Raw genomic sequence first — 22,017 nt, 5'->3', positions numbered from 1 at the left:
ACAGCCTTAAAATAAACAGTAGCTGTAATTAAAACATTTGTTATCAAATGTCAAACATCTTAAAATAGTTTGGTATGTTGAGATAAGTAAACTGTTTTATCTTCTCTAAACACAGTCTGGTTATGATCAAATTCCTTAATTAGAGACCAGTAAATATGATAGAGTTATCTCCCTTATGCCATTTGTAATGGTTCATTTTAAGTTCACATGAATGTAAAATGTGTTTATTCTCAAAAGGTTCTTAACCAGTAATGTTTGTGGTCATTACCCTATTTAAAGGCATAATTCAGTTTCATAAAAATGAATAATTAAAAAAGTATATTCAACCTAAACTTACCTTTCATTAACCTGATCTTTTTCTTGCATGACCTCAGGTGGTGGGGGAGGTAACTCCTGGTCATATTCAACTCCATCCTTCATTGGTGTGGGAGGGGGTGGTGGATCTGGGGAACCAATCTGTCTTAATATTGATGATTGTGGGCTGTGATGTGGACTAATTTGTCTTGTTGATGAACTTTGTTGAGGGCTTGGCTGCCTATCAGTTGGACTCAGACAATGATTAGCATGCCTAACAGTTGGGCTGTGTCGTGGGCTTGGTGGCCTCTGTCTTGTTTCATGTTTCTCACCTCTCACATCGTAACTTGATGAAGATGGACTGTGATTGGAGAATGATGGTGAAACATTATTTACTTGCGATGAGTGGTGTGCTGGTAACTTTGGACTCTCATGAGTATTAGGTGAGGTTGCAACCTGAGGTTGAGTTGCCTCAAATGCTTTGACTTCAGGTTTAGGATAGGATTGTGTTACATGTGTTGGTGGCTGTTTTGATGATAGATACATCATGGCAGCAGCAGACTGCTGTTCAGAATATCTTCTTGAAAACTTGCGTAACTGTTCCACATATTTTTCATGAGATTCTTCTTGAGGTGGTTGTTGGTAGGCCTGTCTAGGTGGAAGGAGCTGTGAGTCCGACTGTGATGCATCCTTTCGATAATTCCGTGGGGGTAGTTCTGGAGGCTTGTCATCATCTGTCGGTGGTGGTGGAGGCAAGGGTTTTCTGTATCCACTATGTTCTTGCATCAGGTTCTGGTATATACTAGAGGAACCCATTCGTGGACTGAAAGAAAAAATAATCATTAACATGAAATGTAAAACAAGATAAATCCTACAACACTGCCATTGTTTCCTAATTGTTTTTGAGGCACTTAATGCTATAAATTTTATTGGTCAAGTTGTAGTTTTTTTATTATAAATCAGCAGAATTCAGAAATACATGTGTAATCAAATACCCAATAGATTTTACATCCATTGCTCCGTGAATGAATACAAAGTATTGAGTGACAATTTATATAAAGAAACTTCCATTAGTCAACATCATAAAATGAAAATCTAAATGTATTAGATTAAATTGCCTTTTTCTATGAGGAGAATTAGATTACCCCAGCTTAGAGAAAATACCAACAAGTGTTAAATTGGCAATATCAGAAAACTATCATGACTCAATATTGAGCATCAAGTGGACAAAGTTATTTTCCCCTGATAATTGACCAATTAACTTTCCTATCAAATTAGACAGCTGACTCATGGTCTGATATTACTTTCCTCATCACTCTTACACTGAGATTTCTTTTCAATAATCAAGCTTAATAATTGGAATACAGAATTTAATGTGCTTTGCCAAAAAATCCTACTTAATTTAAAATTCATACTAAATGGAGGTTTTTATTTAAGATATTATCAACCATGTCCAGCTAATCTTTTTCAAATACATGTAATAGATATTAGATACAACAGTACATACATACTCCATTTCTGAAATCTTTACCATTTACAAGTTACTAGATGAAACATCATCCAACAGAGTAATACATGAATACATGAACAGTCAAAAGATAGACCAGCTGTGTTCCAACTTACACTGGTTATAGTATTAGTTATCTCCCTTTGATAATTCCAAATAGTGACTAACTAACAATATTATTTTATGTACAGTAATGCAAGCTGTGCACTTGCTGCAGAGTCATGGTAGAATGAAAACCCTGAGGTCAAACTCTATATCAAATCATCATTCCTTAAAATAATGGATAAAATTCCATTCTATTTCACAGTATAATAATCCAAATAATAATAATAATTCACACTAAAACGATCCTGACAATAAGAATATGCATGTATTTTCACAGACACTTTCTAATCAAATTGATCACATGGTTGAGAAGAGATTTTGATTTACTAAATTTCCAAGACTTAATAAAGCAGAAGTATAACCCAAGAGGTTATCAGTTCAGTCAAAGGTCAGTTCTGAAATCTCAATTGGAATGTCACTATGTTGACCCCTGTGGGCCAGGACTTCTCTAATGGACCACAAATCTTCAGATCTATAGTTAGTCCATTGTACTCCCCTACTGTTATTATGTGTTTGATAGTAACACCTATTAGTAATCTTAGGCTGATAAATACATGGAAATAATTTCTATAGGGTTAAAAAAAACATAGAAAATCACTCACAATTTAGGACTTCATTTTTGTGGTATAATATTAAGCAATATCTCAAATCTTTAGAACAAATATCAATTTATCAATATTTTAAAGCATTTTTGTGTTGGAGACTACATTTTTTATTGGATTTTTCATGATTTTGTTATTTTTCATATTAAAATATTTTGGACTATCAAGTCAATAATCCTTTAAGGCAGTTTTTACAAGGGGTGAATGACAATTGATATGAATATAAATAAAGCCATAGATCGTGAAGATTATACACAAATCTTAATCAGACTGTGTCAAGTTTTAACCATTAAAAACACTTTAGGCCAAAATACCATTTAAGATTTTTTTTTAATTCACAAATATGTGATAAAGGTCAAAAGTGTAAATTTGAAATTATTCTGAAAACTTTGATAATAGGCATGTACATGTAGCAAGGAATTTTGTATCTTCTAAATTCAAACTTGAATGCATGACAAGTTTCTTACTAAATGTCTTAATTATAAACCTTTCTGAAAAAAAAAAATCATTTTACATAAAAAAGGAAATAAATGCTAAAATTTCCATTCAGAAAAAATAAAGATATTGTTTCTGAAATATATGAGAAATACAGGGTCTATAATAGTACAAGTTTGTAGATATGTGCCTTGGAATGATGGCCCCAGGATACATGTATCAATCATACATCAAAGTAGACCACCAGTTAATAGAACATGTTTATAGTGTCTGTAGTCTACAGAAGATGGAAGAGGGCCAGAATTCTCAATGGAACAATATCTAAGGTTTCGTTAAAGATTGAAGAGGGGAGAATTTTCCATGGAACACAATCTAAGGCTCCCTTAAAGATGAAAGAGGGGGAGAGAACTCTCAATGGAACACAATCTAAGGCTTCCTAAAGATGGAAGAGGGGGAACGCAACTGGGATTTATATAAAATGCCCTTCAAAACTCAAGTCATGATAATGTAGAAATACTTATTCTTCTAATAGAAACTATCATTTAGAATTTATTTAATATACTACAATTTGAGATTTCACAAAGAAAAGAATTTTTCACTCATGGGAACATCAACTTCATAACTTTAGAACATTTGTTTAGTATCTGTTTCGTCAAAATATAGAAAAAAAATTTCTAACACCTGTATCAAGCACAACAGTTTACTTTCTTACAATTATAACAAAAGCTTACCCAAAGAAGTATTTAGTCCTAGAATATGCCATATCCAACATTTTGTACCAATTGTAATGATCACTATTAAATAATTTCCCGTACTTTTGTGGTCTAACTAAAATATGTCCTACCAGTACCTGATGGTACTAACTGTTTAAATGGTTTAAACAACTGATTCAAATCCTAGTAATATTTCTCTTGGACCAGACCCAAACTTCACAACCATGTGTCATCCATACCAAGGGGGTCAGTTTGATAATATTTACTGTATACATTGTAACAATACAAAATAAAGATCATTATGAAATTTCTTTTGATGTTGGACAGAACAGTAGAATAGGTAATAATTACATAGTACTAATTGAGAGGATTATAATAGCTTAGTTCTGCCCACTAACATGGGAACTTGACAATCACCTTTTTAACAAATGGACGTCACAATGTTTTGTATAGTAAGTGTTTATTCCTATGTCATGAGTACAAAAGAATTAAGAAACTTGCACTTAAAGAGAGTAACAAGTTAATAAGACTCCAGGGTAGCCTAGTACAAAAAACTATTTGAAATCTTTGCAAATTTTTAAGCTTAAATATTTTGTGAAAAGATTTTTTATAATCTTTTTAGTTCAATATGCCCTGAGCAATGCAGAATGTTTTTGTTCTAAAATTAAAAGCTTAGAAATTCACTTCAGTAATCGTATTTGCATGTATAAATCTCACCATATAAGTACTACTATATAATATTAATATTTTGCTTTGTTATGACTTCTGAACTTCCCACGTCAAATATAACAAAGATATGCTGTATTGTAATCTTAAATTCCTCTGTGGATTTATCTAATAAAACATAAGATTAAGATTGGATTATTATAGAATTCCAACCAGATGATATCAAGAAATGTTGAATGCCTACCTATTCTGTTGTGCTGTGATTCCATTACACCAAAATATTTCAAATTCAACAGATAATTGGCATAAAGGCCATGGATAAATTATGTCAATATTACAATAAAAATCCACATAGGTAAAAAAAATCATTAAATATTCATAATTGTGTGAGTCAGAAATGGTGTATTAATCACCAAGTAAATATTTGACCTTGATTAACTCAGTCTAAAATATAAATAAAACAGACAAATAAAGCAGGTATAATTAATTAGTGATTTGATTCTGGTGATCATTAAATTCTACCAGACCTAAGACACACACATGTTTTAGACAGATGTTCAATGGCATTTTAACCCAACCAAAAACAAAATGCTGTTACATTTACATATAAAGCTTCTTTGCAAAGGAATATATGCAAATTCAATTGCTCAGCTATCCAGAAGCATCTTATGAAAGTACTATGGACCCCCTTAAATATTTAGTTCAATAATGTTCATGTTCAGTCATGTTAATAATTCCTTGTGAAAAAGTAACAATGCTACATAAGTAGACACATAACCTTATCCAAACAAAGCCATAAAAACCATCTTCCCAAATAATTCAATTATGCAGCATTTCTACTTCAATAGAAATATTCTGACCTAAAAATTGACTTTTAACTAGTACACACCAGTTTCAACATTACATTAAATACAAGATCACATCCAAAAACTATATAGGACACAGCTATTACATCTAATTTACATTGTATAAAATATCATCTCATATAATGTCAAACATCAATCACTAAATGTACTTGTATTTATCTCATCATCTGACCCCAGATTACATGTATGGGAAATATCAGTCCTATAGCATTTGGAATGGAATGCTTCATTCAGAGATGGATGTGTTCATTCAAAGAATAAAGAGTTATAAAAAACCCTTTTAAAGTCACCTAAGTCACTTCAGTATCAGCAACTTTCAACTCAAAATATAAAATTTCAGCATCATAACAAATAAGCCTAGGCAAGTTCGTTATGATGCTGAAATTAAATAAAGTAGAGTTGATATTTCTCATGAGATAAAAAATCTTTTTCTTTATGATTACAAGGCCACTTGGTATTCATCATCTGCCATGGCGGAAATTTTAGTCAACATTTGTCTATGATGTCACTATTTCTTATGGAGAAAAAAACACAAGAAATGTCACAATGCTGCTTTCTACCAGTCAGGTTTTATTTACAATGTCACAATGCTGCTTTCTACCAGTCAGGCTTTATGGACAATGTCACAATGCTGCTTTCTACAATGTCACAATGCTACTTTCTACAATGTCACAATGCTGCTTTCTACAATGTCACAATGCTGCTTTCTACAATGTTACAATGCTGCTTTCTACAATGTTACAATGCTGCTTTCTACCAGTCAGGCTTTATGGACAATGTCACAATGCTGCTTTCTACCAGTCAGGTTTTATAGACAATGTCACAATGCTACTTTCTACAATGTCACAATGCTGCTTTCTACCAGTCAGGTTTTGTAGACAATGTCACAATGCTGCTTTCTACCAGTCAGGTTTTATTTACAATGTCACAATGCTACTCTCTACAATGTCACAATGCTACTCTCTACAATGTCACAATGCTGCTTTCTACCAGTCAGGCTTTATAGACAATGTCACAATGCTGCTTTCTACCAGTCAGGTTTTATAGACAATGTCGCAATGCTGCTTTCTACCAGTCAGGTTTTATAGACAATGGACATAATCACCCATTTTAAATATCACTTGTTCCTATCACACTGTATATGGTATGATAATGCAAAAAAAATTACCATCCAATAAGTAGATGGAACAACCAAATCATAGAGAATAGCAACATCTTAACATTTCAGCTATAAGACACACAAAGCTCAATACATTGTATTAACTTAAAATTCTTAATAATACTGTTAAATATACTGATTCACAGTAATAGGCTACCTTTACATTTTCATTAAACATTTTTAGTTTCCTGAGTAAAGTTTACCCTGAACATGTATAATTTCCTAATTTGAACCTCATTTATTGGTCCCAAATCTGGTTCATGTTCAAATATAAGTATATAATGTGTATTAAATCGTGTAATCTATATACATTTATGACTTTAAACATAAATAATTTTCACTTTGCTGTCCATAAATTTGCTATCTACATAAATCTTTGATGTGTCACCTAGCCTCAGGTAAAAGCTCTCACCTTGTTGATTTCCTTGTTAACTTAAGGTGACCACAACAGCTTCCTAACCATGAATCAAGGGTAGAGATCACAAACTGACCACAATCAAAGGGGAGAGATAAAAGACCAACCACAAAATGACCAATTAATCACTAATATATAAGTCAATGTGGAAAACAATAACACATCCATGCGTCTGATATCCTATATTGAACTTACTTATTACAAGGCCAATGAAATGTGCAGTAACATTACACTTATACATATATATCTAAACACCTGATACAAAATGACTTTTAAAGAAATCTAAAGACAAATCACATCCCTGCTTTCTTCTTGGCTACCAGTTTTGAAAATTTAATGTCCACATGTGAAAGGTTCAATTTTTTCAATTCTTGGTTTCAATCTCAGCATTTTCAAATTTCCTGAAAAACCTTAAAACAAGATGCTTTCACAGTGAATGGCCTTTCATGTTTAAGCATTAGACAACTTGAGAGAGATCCCTACCTTCTTACAGCATACATGGGAACAGAGCTGCTGTGACACTGATCCAAGATCATAACATAAGGTTACAAACTCTCAAAAAGAAATACTCTATTCTACTACATCCTAATAACCCCAACGACACCATATGGGAGACTAACAGATGTCACTAGCTTCCATATATAAACCAATTACCCAGTATTCCAAATCACCCCGGACAGTACCCCTATTTCCTTTCATTGATTCCTGCATACCAGGAATATTTCAGTCAGCTGCTGATGACAGAATTTTTACCTGAGCAGACAGGTAAACAATCCAATCATATATTGATTAAAATATTATATTCCCATGATATAACTAAAACTTGACAAATTGTAAGTAGATAAATAAATGAGACCATTGTGGCATTAAAGATCAATAATTAAAAAGACAAGCAATGATTAGTGTTTACAATAAGACAGGCACCTCTTCTATTTCATTTTATCATAAAGTGTGGGTAACCATGAACACTGCACATTTCCAGATAATGTACAGTTCCATGGTGAGCTATCAAAGCTGATAAAAATATGTTACAAATTGGAAATCAGGCTCCAGGCCAATAAAACCTAGATTTACAAAATTTTACAACAAACAATTGTTCAAAATCTAGAGATATTTGTTTTTTTTTTAAATAATGTCTTAAGAAATGTAGAACTAACATGATTTCAAACAAAGTTTCTAAACATTTTGTGGCGACAATTCTTGCCATTCTGAAGAAATTATCATATCTGGGGAACCAATACTACAAATAACTATAATATCCAAAGCTTTCATGACATCCACAAAGTCAAGGCCATTTTTCAAAGTTTTGTGTATGGAGTCAGTAAATCAAGTCAGCACACTATATATCTCAGTGTATGAAGTCCTCTTGTGATAAATAGTATACTATATCTCTTAGTATACCAAGTCCTCTTGTGATATATTACATCCTATATCAGTAAAATACTGTACCCACAGTAGTCAGATTTCACTTTTAAAGAGACATACATTGTCACAGGTGTCATTTAATAACCTTTAAAAATATGACTTAAACCTTTGCTTGTTCTCTGCTGGTTTTGAAGGAGAGTTTCTTTATAAAACAAAATAAGATGTTTTGGATGACCTTCAAGACTGAATGTCTGACCTTTAGCTTGGTTAACATGTTGTAATAATAAAATCCTCAAGTTTTTAGAAATTGTTGCCAAATTCCTCACAGAAAATATTCTATCAAAATCAGCACACAAAAAACTACATTCTAACACTACTAACTCCAGTGAAGGATTGCCATGGTGATGTTTCATTGAAGGAATGGGAGAGAACATCTCAATTTTTCATTTTTCAATGTATGTATCTCGGTTTTAGAGAATGAAGATATAATATTAGAGACTAAATACAGATTGAAGAACTTTGGGAAATACACTATTATTGCATAATACTTACCTTCTTTTTGGTAATGGTGGCAGAGTATCAAAATAAGCCAAATCCATGATGTCAGAAACCAAATCCAGATAGAAATGATTTCACTTTATCTTAGTCAAACACCATTTGTTAAAGTCAAATATTTTCTAAGAACTTAATTAATCACACTGTAGCTAAGATCTTTCAGAAACTAAGCATGAGTTTACTACCACAACTGTTCAGTAGTAATACTGTGAAGGAAGCTGTATCACAAGGCGACATAAACAAGTGCTGTGACCGCAATAGACGGGCAAGGCCAGAATATAAAATAAGCAATGTCTAACTCACTTCAACTGAAGGGGTTAGGCCTGACCATTGAACAACCAAACTTGCCAAAATCAGCTTTATTTTTATCTTCCCACGGAAATCTTCACTTAAACAGATAAGTACTTTATTATAAGTACATCACAACATCGGATACTGTGCATACTTCTAACTGTCACTCATTGACAGGTTATCCTCTTAAACTAAAAAACTGCAATCAAAACTTTCAAGAAAATGACTTTAGCTTGATTACCAGTATATTTGTAATACAGAGTCAGCAAATCTCTCCAAAGCACAAAATTACTGCAAAACTTCCTCAGCACTAATGAATGTCACAAACAAACAATACATAAGATATTAGACACCTGTAAACCTTCTTTTTAGAGCAATATCAAGATAGACCAAGCTTCTACTTAAACACACAGCTGTGACCTGATGAAGAAATGATATAAATAGCCTTAACTGTCAAATCCAAGAAGCAAGCCACTGTGAACTGGCAGCTAAACAACAAAGAATACAAATCCTTGCACAGTTAATAAACAGGAAAAACAGTTAAGGTTTGAAGATGTTACTTCCTGAGATAGTGATGGTATAAACATCCTGTGCCTGACAATATACTTAACCTTCCAAACTAATGCCATAGACATTCAATGCAGCTGATTCCTCATCGGACCATTTAATTCTGTGCAGTCTGTTATATGAAGACTAATTGTTTCCTATACTTGTCAAAATAACTATCATGCTTGCAGTTAAAAGCCAGATTCTGTTCTTCTAATCATTGTAATTGTGGTTAATCAGTACAAGGCAATCTTTCCAAGACTATGAAACATTTGCAACTTTTTCATGAATCCTCAGTGATTGATGAGAGCACTGGCACAGGACATTCTTTCCATATCATGTTAAACTCAATTGTTCTTTATCAACAGTTTACCTATATTTATACCAACTGTAATGAACACAGATGAATTTCTATATTAGAATAGAACATGAAACTTATTTATTAACAAGCAAATTTCCTACTTAAATTGAATACAGAGTCAATAATTTATGGTGCCAAAACTTTAACTTTACTCACCTCAAAACCTTCATATAAATTCAGCTGACTCAAATCTCCATAAATTAAAACTAGATTAAAATTCTATTAAATCGGTTAATCAAGTGTTAAATATAATCCTATTGTCATTGATTGACTTATGGGGGTATAGGGTTTAAAAGTCAAATAACAGCCTATCATTAGCCTGGGACTGTGAATAAGCCATCAATGGGACTGTTAGACCCAGGTTTACCTATGATCATCAGATAATTATTATTGAACCATGATAATCTTTAACAGTTACATTATTTTACCATGGAGTCCCTTTTTAAACTATTAACAATGGACAAATTTTCAGTAAAACTTAGAGAGCATAGCTATAATTTTCCAAACCAAGTGTCTGCAATTAAATATATCCTCATTGAACAACCTAACCTTACATTCTACTACTTGGGGAAAAAAAGATTCATATTTATTTTTAACTTCATATGAAATTCATCCAAACCATAACTGGTTTATTCTCTCAGAAATCATAGTTAAGTAAACATGGAAAGAATATCAAAATTTATGTTAAGTTTCAAATGCATGCACTATCTATAAAAGAATAAAAAATCCAAGACTATCTAGAAAAAGTGTTTCATCTCAAGTCCATTGGCCAATGTATCATAAACAGTTCTTGGATGTCCATAAATTATAGTATCACATGTCATTGGTGTCAGTTTCATCCTAATATTATACAATACTGCTTTAAGGGAGATTTGATACACAAAATATAAACTTTGACAAGATGTACACCATGTAAATCTGTCAATGATGACCCTTAACACCTTTCAGGGAAGTTTTAACAGTTCCTGGACTATACCTTGGACTGCTCTGACCTTGGGCTCTGACAAAAAACCAGGACTTGAGTTGCTCATTTACTTTTGTTACTTTGTATGTATGATTTTAGTTACTTTATGTTCTTTGTTGTGCATGTCTGTTTTCCATGTCTGGTCTTTGTCCCTGGATTACATTCTTTTGATTACATGTACTGCTATAACCTTGGTTCCCTTGATTACTCTTTCACAGAGTTTCAAAGAATTCACAACACCTAATTTACAAGCTCATCAAACATATCCTTTGTGACTACCAGAAACAAATATATTTGGGATTTACATGGCTTTAAGCGCTTATTTGTTCCTTGTAAATTTCAGCATGTATACAACAGTGTTAGGTATTATAAAGAAGTGTTTTTTTGGTCCCTCGCTCCTCTACGATACTAGCTAACCTTTTGTATGCCAGGTTTTGACAGATAAGGACATGTTTTGGGTAGGAATGGATTTTCATACAGGAAGATTTAGGAACAAAAGAATACTGTAATTCATTTGGGTTAAACTACTTGTACAATATACCATGTGAACTTCAAATTTTATAAAGAGAAAAATTTTAAAAGAAAAGACTTTGAACATGAAAATATTTCACACAGTGATGTAAGATAAAAGGAACAAATCACGAAAATTTCAATACTTCGTCACAACTATAGTGAACATATAAAAATACCAATGAAGGACTTCTATCAGATGTGAACCGTAAAACCCGAAGATAAACATTGAAATAATACATTTCCTTCTCCATTGTACAAAAACTTTTTAAACTCAATAGAAAATTATTTCAAAATAGTTTGACAATATACCGTGAACATGTTACCTTTTTCCCCACGTTAAAAGAATAACAAAACTAGATCAAATATAACAAGTCCACAAATATTTATCAAGCATATGGGATATGTCAACAGGATAGTCACGAACCAGGAGAGAGGACCACTGGTAATTTGTACCACACTGACACAGTTCTATTTCAACAATACCATATTAGACCATATGTCCCATATTCAGTCATTCTTTTATTGTATCTTAGTAAAATCAAGGGACCTGATGTTTGAACACTTTCAGTCATTATATGTCAAAATAGTAAACTACTTTATCAAAACAGATGCAGTTAAAATGTAACATTCAGCAATAGTAAAAATAACACAGAAAATTGAACGAAATGAACAAATTTGGTTTACTAAAATTTTGAACACCTAGTGTAACTTTGGAGGCATATTAGTGAACATTTGCCTAATGTTTATAGTAGTAATAAAGTAAATCTCCATTCTAATACTAACAGTACTACCTACCCCCAATCATCATATGGTTTTGGCACTATAGTATTTAATGGTAAATTTCTCCGATCCAAATAATTATCACCATCTACAATATATGCAGGAAATTCCATATCTCTAATACCTCCCTTTCCAGGACATTTTTTCAGTGATATCCAACTATAGAACACAATAACACTAAGAGATCAATCATGGTTCACTGTTTACACTCTGACAATCCACTAGGATGGACAATATGACAAAAACAAAAACATGTTCCGTACTTAATTGGCGAAATTGATGAATGGATGCCGGACTACAACCTAACGTCAGAAACTATACCTGGCTGAACACGGCACCTTACCTCATACAACTAATGACAAGCCAGAGGCTCCCCGAGGGCAATCATATTTAATAATGTACTACAATACATTAAACCACCATATTCCATCATTTTTTACATTCCTTTTGAACTTATGAAATACACACACTCTAAATGACTTCCACTATCCCAAAAAATGGCTAAAAGTACCTTGAAAATTGAAATACTACCTGATCTGGTTTAAATGTTATAAATAGGTACAAAAATTCATAAAACATTATACAAGACTCTCTTCATAACAAAAGAAACATGTAAATATATCTATGTTGATTTAAGGGATAAATGAATATCTTTAAAACCTTTCAGTGAAGATAAATAGGAATTTGGGGTAAAAAATGGGGGTATAAATTTTATAAAACTTATTTTTCTATAAATTTGAGATTTTCTGCACGTGCAGTTAAATGTGATGGATCTATTAATTTAATAGAAAATCTCAGATATGATAGTAATCATTGTGGTAGGAGATAAATCTAGAATATACATCTGAGGTTAGGATTTGTAATCTATATACTGCATCTAGCTTGCAGGATTTGATATGAAAATAGCAGGAAAATATCATTGATTTCTACAGTTTATGAACATTACATGAGATTGAACAGATGTTGTTATAAAATGCTATGTTTTATCCATGAACATGTATTATAAGGGCATAGTTATAAATGGGACGTTTTGGATCAATATATAACAGGCTTAATAATTTGTGTTTGTTTTTGTGGGAGGAATCCTAATGACAAAATAAAAAAAAATGAATTTGAAGGTGAATTTAGTATTCTTTAAGTGCCTACTGGACTACTTGTCTTTTAACTGATGACCTATTACATATCTGTGGACATCACAAATGAAATAGTTTGAAAGTTTTGTATAATAACTTGTTTTTCAAAGTATTTGTTATTTTCAAGTTTTATTAGGCAGGGCTATCTTGGACTCCCCCTTTATTCATTCTACAAAAAGGAAATAACCTGAATTCAAGTTTTGACGAAAGATGTGTGATACTTGATCTGATCCTTTATGCTATGCACAAAACATATTAAAAAAAAGAACCTTCCATTAAGTAAATGAGTATTCACATGATTCTTTTTTATATCATCATTAAATCCATCAAAATGTTAAATTTAAAAATGTTACAACAAAAGTCAAAATATTTAAATGATATCCTACAAGAATACAGAAGGAGATTTTAGGTAAATACCTTCATCCCACTGTAAGGAATTTAAACAATTTGAGACCATTAAGATCCTATGAACAGATTCTACAGGTCTTCATTGGTAGATATAGGTCAGACCACTAAAATGTTTATACAAAATACTAGGTATATATGTTGACATGTTTGATAAAACTCACAAAGGCAACAATAGACAAATTACCTTATCATAGACAATAAATTTATAAATCCCATTAATTAAACTGATAATAGAATTTCTGGTGGATTTGTCATCAAATTAGAATTATATTGTACCAGGTATAAGTGAACACATAGCTGACTTCTGCCTAGGTTTACATTAATCCTTTTTAACTGTCTATTCCTATAACTTTTTTATCTACTAATCTGAAATCCCTCTTTTGACTATAAACAAATTTGACTTGTATTTTCCTGTTGAAATGATTTCCTACCATTACGGAAATGGAGCATTTCAAAGGGCATCATGTATTGTATGGAGTCTGGAAATGGAGTATGGGGTGAAATCATAAAGAGGCACCTTGATATGGAATCTTGACTTATAGTCCTTGTGTAGCATATTCAAGGGTCATCTGAAGTTAAACATTAATTAGCAGTATTGATTTTTCTGTCTTATTTGTTTAGAAGTCTACGGGTAAATTGGCCCAGAGTCCTCTAATTGTAGAGGAGATTCAGATTAGTCCCCTCAGGATGATTTGTACAGACATGTATGCATCCTAGTACCTGTAGCATAAATGGCAGCATTGTCACATTTGAGCTTGATCAATTAAAACTGTCAATTAACACAATAATGGACCCTAGGTTATAAGCTCGATGTGCCAAATTTTTCACAAAATCCTTTGTAAAAGTGTCTTAAAGGGGAGATAACTGATAAAAGATCTAAACAAAACATTTTCCACAAAAGTAAATGAAAATTTAATCATGATTTCTTGAAGTAAATGATGATTTTGTACATTAAGTCCCTCTATATTGTACTTCATTCATTATTTTTTTTAAACGATTAAGGTTTTAAGATTTATACAAAAAAAGGAGAATCTATAATTGTAAAAAAAATGTGCTACTATCAGGTAAATCTTATACATATGTATTCAGACACTGAATATAAAGAAGTTTAAATAGATATCAAAGTTTGATGATACAAAAATGATAATGTAATCCTTCAACCTGCCCTAAGACCTGAATTATTTACAGGTGAGAATGTACACCTGTCCTAACATTCCATACCTGATTACAACTACTGGTTGACATCTAATATCCCTGATTAACATAAATATGTAAAACAGAAAGTGAGTACTACATTGTTTTGTTTCCCTGTCTGGTATCATTAGGGGATGTAAGACATGACTGACCAATATAATTAGGGATATCAAAGAAACAAACAGATTCTATGTTAAAAACTAACTATCTTTAAGTGTTGCTTGAATTTTCACTATTCATCAATGGAGCTATAAATAAATCATGAAGATTTATAGACTACAATTTACTTTTTTCCTACTTTCTTCTTACTGAATTTTCCACTTTTTTAAAAGCAAAAATCATTTGTGTATACACACGCATTACATGAAGTTGTGTTTACCTTGCAATAGTTTAAAAAAATAAAAAAATAATTCTATACTGTAAGTTTAACAGTTTATTGACTATTACTAGTTATCTGCGGGTCTTTTCATTTATGTAATAATTCTGTCAATCACCACAAATCAAATCAATATAAGTTTCATGCATAAAATCAGTTTATTCCACTCAAGTTAGAACCACCACTAAATCCTGTTAGAGTTATCCCCCCTTGGTTAATAAAATCCGCAGCCATGATCTAGTTAGTTCTGACAACAAATAATCTTACCCAGAATACCGTGGTGACGATATTATGATGGGAACATGTTTTCTTGGTGTAAAAGAGAGTCTTAAAAATAAACATGTAACTTCATAATAATTAAATGGTACTAGACAGGCTTTCAATATTGTTAAAAGTGAAAGAAAACTTTGAAAAAAAATTCCCCTAAAAAATCTGAAAAATTTCCTTTCTTATGTGCTTATGGAAATATACTATACATCAACTGATTTTTATGTTGCAGTAAATAAATGCAATTTTGCTACCACTCATTTCCATGACCAAAAATCTGTTTGACATGTATTCTGTAATGAAAGGACTTATTTTGGGGCAATTTATATTCACAATTTTCAATGTAAATAAATTGTTGTTAAAATTACTTGGTTAACAGTACATTATATTAAATACTGAACTTTGTTAATTATCAAACAAACCGAAGGTAAAAAATAAATACAAAAAATTATGTCTATTTAAGATCAGTGAATGATGAAAAAGTAACAGCCAACTTACAATATATTGCCAGAATCAAAATTGTTTATAACAAAGTCAACAAATGGTTTTACTTAACAAAATTTTATAAACCTGATACACATTATCTTGTTCAAATATTGATATGAATACAGTTTCAAGGTAGAAAAGAATATACATGTAATGTGACCAGGAATCAAAGAATATACATGTAATGTGACCAGCAATCAAAGAATATACATGTACATGTAATGTGACCTGCAATCAAACATTTATCTTAATAAATTTCATTTCTGCTGCTGGTAGAAAATGTTTTTTAGCCACATGAATAAACAGAAAATCAAATTTGAGCAAGAATATGTTAGCTGATGTGGTTATTTCAGTGTTTAAGGGATTGGATTCACTGCATGATCTTCATACTTAAGGAAGTGTAGCATAATTACAATGTGACACAAGAAACCTACCTCAGAGGTGTGGTGTCTCTACTGCTCTGGGAATCCCTTGTACCCTGAATAAATAGTTAAACAATTTCTGTCATTTTTTTGTTTCCTTTTTTCAAAATAGCACATAATTGCATAGATTAAAATTATGTAAGTAAAATTTTAAATAAGGGTGATTGAATTATCTCCCTTTCAACACATAATTAGGCATTAGTATTTTCTGTTCAGTTTTAGTATCTGGTATGGTTTTGTTTGTTTAACCATATCCAAGATATGATTTGACCACCATATTTCACTCTATAATTCTTCAAAGTATCAATTCTAGGACACATTTTTAGGATCACTTGACACAGATACCAATTTGTTCCTCCGAGATGAACATGATATGTAAATCTGCATATATAGACACAGATAAAGAAGACTGAGAACTTTTAAAAACTCATGTTGAATTTGTTATTTATAGAAGTTTTGTGAAGTAAAGTGTACAAAGGCTGTTTTTGTTTCAAGGTTGTGACAACTCAATCAATAGATGCAATAAAATCTATGGGGCCTTAATCCTTTCATATTACATAATGTTTTACCTGTTCAACTCTGGGGGACTCTAATGAATCACTAGGTGTTCTTGAGTGCTCCAGGGAAGATGATGTTATGGGTGTAACTGCATAGGGATCAACTAAGCTTGACCCAGAATCTGACCCAATAGAGAGAGGCCTGCGGGTTTGAGATCTGACTCTGGACCACTCAGTCTGAGATGGCCGTACAGGTGGACGCATTTCAGTATAGTTACCACTGTCAGTTGATGATATTGACCTTGACCTTCGTAGTTTATCCCCTTCAGCATACTTCTTACGAAAAGATTCAGTGACTGTCAACCTAGTAGGCCTTTCTGGAATGTTCTGTATTTGGTCATTAGGGCTAGGAGTTTGTTCTTCATCAGATGGCAATCGACCTGTTTTTGAGAGCATAAAATTTTGAAGAGCACTTTTCTGAACACGTTTTAAATCTTCCCTAGAACCCTGGAGATCAGTATGACTTGGAGATGGAGGTTTTCTATTATCTTGTTCTTGTTGTAGATCAGAACGAGAACTTGATGGGGATATCATACGGCCACTGTTAAGTTTGAAAGAATCAGATCCAGACTGGCTATGCAAGTCAGACTGAGACTGAGCTGGAGAAAGCCTTTCACGAGAGTTTATTCGTTGCAAGTTAGCTGCATCCTTTCTAGATTGTAATGTAGTGTCCTCAAGTTTTGTCTCTGACTGAGTTTTACTTCCTAGTTTTTCTTTCATTGGACGAATCTGTTCAGATGATGTTCGTTTCAAATTTGTCCTTTCCATTTCGGTTTTTGTTTGATATTCTCTCAGTTTTTCATTTACATGTTTCTTAACATCTAAATCACTATCAAATGAACTTTGGCTTGACCTTTGAGACTTCCTTAAGGCATCCTGCCATCTAGCCTCTGAGCTTTCCTCATTGATTGCACCAAGAAGTTTATCACTATGCTTTCTAATAGCATCCATGGGTAAATAGTCTGACTGAGATCTACCATGTATTACATTATGATTATCACCAGAACTAGCAGAAGACCCATCACTCTCTTGTCTTTTGTGCCACATTTGAGTTTCATCATAAGTACCATAGGCTTTTTTCATAGATTGGGTCCTACCAACCCAGTTTTGCGATTTTCTCTTTTCATTTGAGGAAGATTTAAAATCTTTAAAGTTGTCTCCTTTTTTCTCAAAAGGTGATTTATCCTCTGTAAATACAGAATCATTTGACTCCCGTCTCCCTGACACATGCCCTGGTGATGGTACAAAAGGACTTTGTGTATTATCAAAACTGTAATGAGTTCCAGTTGATGAAAAGGTATCAGTAGAACTTCCTGTTCTGTGTGATGGTGTTGAGGAGTCAGTACTTGGACGTGATGTTCTATGTCTTGAGTCCTCTCTTGCAGAATATGATAAATTAGTCATACTTGTTGCATACTCTTTAGTACTATGGCTTGATAATTGAGCCTCAGAACCATAACGACTACCCTGTAAACTACGATTTAATTTTTGTGTAAACATTGACGGGTCCAAACTACGCCTAGCACTTTTTGATTTATCATAGCCTCCATCAGGCCGAGAGGATGTAATAGTGTCAGCCTCCGAAATATCATCGTGTATTATTACACTGCTATATGATTCCGATTCTTTAAGTTCACCAAAATAATGAGAATAATCAGAACTAGGACTGCGTAAACCACTTCCACCGCTAGAACTTGTTGAACGTCGTTTGTGTTCATTGTTCTGATTGGCTAAGAGATCACGAGCCAATTTTCTCATAAATGGAGCAGAATGTTGGTCATTAGAGTCCAGTTCAGAGTTAATATTGTTCAGTAAAAGTTTATCCTTTTCACTAGTGCTCTTTGGTCTTGTTCGAGATTCATGGCCCTCCTTTGGCTTTAAATGTTTGTGAACATCATCATCTCTATTTGTACTTTCTGGAGATGTTTGAATAGCTTGATGTGATTTGTCAAATACAAAATGTGAATTAAATCCTGGAGACACTGGGGACTTTTTCTTAGGTGTGTTAAATTCTGTCTGAGTGCCAGTATTAAAGCAGACCATAGTCTTTTTATTGACAATATAACTATGCATTTTGGGATCATTAGATGGTGGAATATCTTGCACATGTTCTTTACTTCCAGGCAGCTTAGATTGCTTTGGACTTTGCATAGGACTTGTACTGCTGTCTGTAAACTTATTGTCTGTAGAGACTTGTAATGATGTTTTATCAATTAATGAATTACCATATGACGATTTAGAGTCCCGATCAGGACTTAGTATAGGGTTGCTTCCAGAATCCCTTATTACTCTAGGTTCTGCATACCCTTTATACTGAAGAACATATCTACTGTCTTGTTTGTGATTACTCCTACGTGATGGATTCCTTCCGTCACTTTCCCGTTCGGGTGGAGACACATTATATTTTTCATCACCAATACGATGTCCATCCTGGTCAAATATCGGTTGTTGATAACCAGGCAAACTATCAAAAAATTCATCCATTTTAGCATTGTTGTCCTTTTTCTTATTTTCCAACTGACCTCCAAATTCAACATGTTTTTGATCAGGTCGTTTTAAAAACACAGCAAATGGAATAGGCTTTTTAAATCCAGGATCACTAGCATTTCTATCACTTGCTTTGCGATCAGAGTTTGGACTATTCCTGTCCTTTAAGGACCGTACATTGTTTTGATTTGCATTATGTTCGTTGTAAATACTAAGAGGAGCATTGATTGGCTCGCCACTTTCTGTATCAGCACTTGGTTGCGTTACGGGCCATGATGGATATTTAGCATGGCTCTGACTAGTCAATGGCACATATTTTAAACTTGAAATATCTCTAGTTGGAGGTGCGGGAGGAGAACATAACGGTCGATTATCTCCCTTCGTAAGTCCTTGGAGTTCTGGCTCACATTCCTCTTTCTCTATTGGTGGAGGCAAACCATGTGATGGACTTTGGTTGATGCTTTGCTGTATTTCCTGTAAATTTTGATAGTCATTTGAATTATGTTTGGAGTATGAAGAGGCAGGGTAAAAGTTACAATACGGTTTCGGTGATTTGTGGTAGGCACTTGGTGAAGACCACTTTTGATTAGATGTGTTCAATGAAGATGAGGATGATTTTCGTACATCGTCATGGATATTTGGACTAGATTTATTCATCAACGGAGAAGAATAATTCACAGTTCTTGTATTATATGCTTCTTCCTTATCAAGATTTGGTGAAGATTTTGATGGAGACAGATTTGAATTAAAGTAACCATGGTTACTGTTATGTTGTTTTTGTCTTTGTTGAGACAGATCAGCCATTGTGGGCCATTCTTTGACTTTAGTCGTTGGTGTAGTCACTTGTTCCATTGGTAGTTGGCTGTTTCCGCTGTCATACTGTTTACTGGTGCCCTCCTTCACCTCCTTACTGTCTACTGTATGGTACGAGTGAAGACTGGCATCAGTAGATGAACTGATTGAAGGGGAAGGTTCTTTATGATGATGTTGGTGTTGACTTCTGGATCGAGAACCACTGAAAAGAGGAAATATAAAGTTAATGTAAATAGCTTTAGAGACCAAGTAGTCATAAACCTCCTTATAAGGCCATGTAATCATAATCAGCATGTCAATTCTTTTTTTTAAAGTTACATTGAAAAGGTTACAAAGTGCTTTCTAAAAACATCTCTGTAATCTTCGTGTTTCTATCATGTCTCCATGTTCAAAGTACTTGTAGTAGAAAGAGACATTTTTAATCAGATTTTATTGATTGCATACAAATCTATTACAAGGATATCAATCACTCCCCCTCAAATACTTTAAATTGTTTCAGTACATTATATAAAGTTCAGGCTTGCCTAAGTTTTCAAGACTTGAAGATTTCATAGCATTTCAATGCACTCTCATATTTCTAAGATTTGAATAGTCAATATTTATTAAAACTTATTGGAACTAATGTTTTACAGTGATTGAAATGGATATAGTAGAAGTATACTTATGGAGATAAACAATGAAGTACAAAAGATGACAAAATATCATCAAAAATATCTTGTTCAATGTATGAAATGAAATGCAAATTCTTAATCTTGACATAAAATGTATGCTAAGTGGCCTAAAACAATGCTTCATTCACCACCAACAAATATATTTAAACATGATGTACATGTCATGGAAAACTGACTTTACAAGCCATTACTGTCCCCATTGAGATTAAATTCTACTTCAACTAAGCGCTTGACAGGAGGTGTCATATCTAATATGTAAAGATACAAGTTTAGTGCATGTAAAATGCTTATTAGTCATAAAGCATGCACAATTTTTTTTGGTTTTTGAATGTTGGAAATCGTGTCTGATTAGAAAACATGGATTTTGTTATAACTTTGCATGGTGCTATAAAAACAGAAAATTTTTAATATAGCCTATTTGTTATTTCTATTAATGACCAGTAAACATCCCAGGGAAAATAATACAATTTGTCATTAAGGACAGCTAAGTATCAATTTGTTTGCTGCCCATATTCAGAAATTAATGTGTATTGAATACCTGGCCAAATGTTCAAAATTCTATACCTGTGCTGACAGGTAAAACATGTCATTACATTAATTAAACATTTAAAAAGACATTGTTAAGATTTTAATGATATACAATTTATCAACCATTGTAAGTAAGCAGACATGTATTCATGCTAGGTATTTCAGTTAAATGCACATTCAATTAAAAAAAGCTTTATTTAATCACATGCCTTTTTTACAATTTTAATTCCCACAGAAATTAATGGATAACTAAAAAAAGTCTACTTTATCAACTTGTAGGACTGTCAACAATTTTTTCGTCAACTTAGCAAAATGGATGCATTGTCAAGTTTAGATGCAAAACCAAGAAAAGTCAAAAATTCAACACAAGATGATCTGCAGAACCAAACCTGCAAAACTTTCACAGATAAACAATGATTGACCTAATGTTTTGCAATATAAATTGATAAATGTATATTGACAGTTATCTTTATATCTTAAAGCAATATTCAGGATCTTGGTAGATAAAGGAAGCTTATGATAGGCTTACAATACTTTT

General features: G+C 32.7%; 1 protein-coding gene across 8 annotated transcripts in view; it reads right to left on the bottom strand.

The window, feature by feature from the left end:
* LOC148604186 (uncharacterized) overlaps positions 1-22,017 on the bottom strand; it is a 95,010-nt gene that overhangs the window by 9,763 nt on the left and 63,230 nt on the right. For 7 of the 8 annotated variants that reach the window (XM_088550552.1, XM_088550550.1, XM_088550555.1 and 4 more), the window contains 4 exons: positions 16,993-20,482; positions 16,436-16,479; positions 15,516-15,575; positions 338-1,117 (listed from right to left, as the gene is read on the bottom strand). In XM_088550552.1, coding sequence (XP_088406678.1) covers positions 338-1,117; positions 15,516-15,575; positions 16,436-16,479; positions 16,993-20,482 — 4,374 coding nt within the window. The remainder of the gene's footprint in view (positions 1-337; positions 1,118-15,515; positions 15,576-16,435; positions 16,480-16,992; positions 20,483-22,017) is intronic. The other variant, XM_088550551.1, reaches the window with a different exon arrangement.

The sequence above is a fragment of the Perna viridis genome, chromosome 10 (assembly GCF_037379345.1).
Source record: "Perna viridis isolate PV_CMFRI_1.1 ecotype Kerala chromosome 10, ASM3737934v1, whole genome shotgun sequence".
NCBI lineage: Eukaryota > Metazoa > Mollusca > Bivalvia > Mytilida > Mytilidae > Perna > Perna viridis.
Note: the sequence above shows the minus strand (reverse complement) of the source record. Positions and strands in the feature narration are given on the sequence as shown.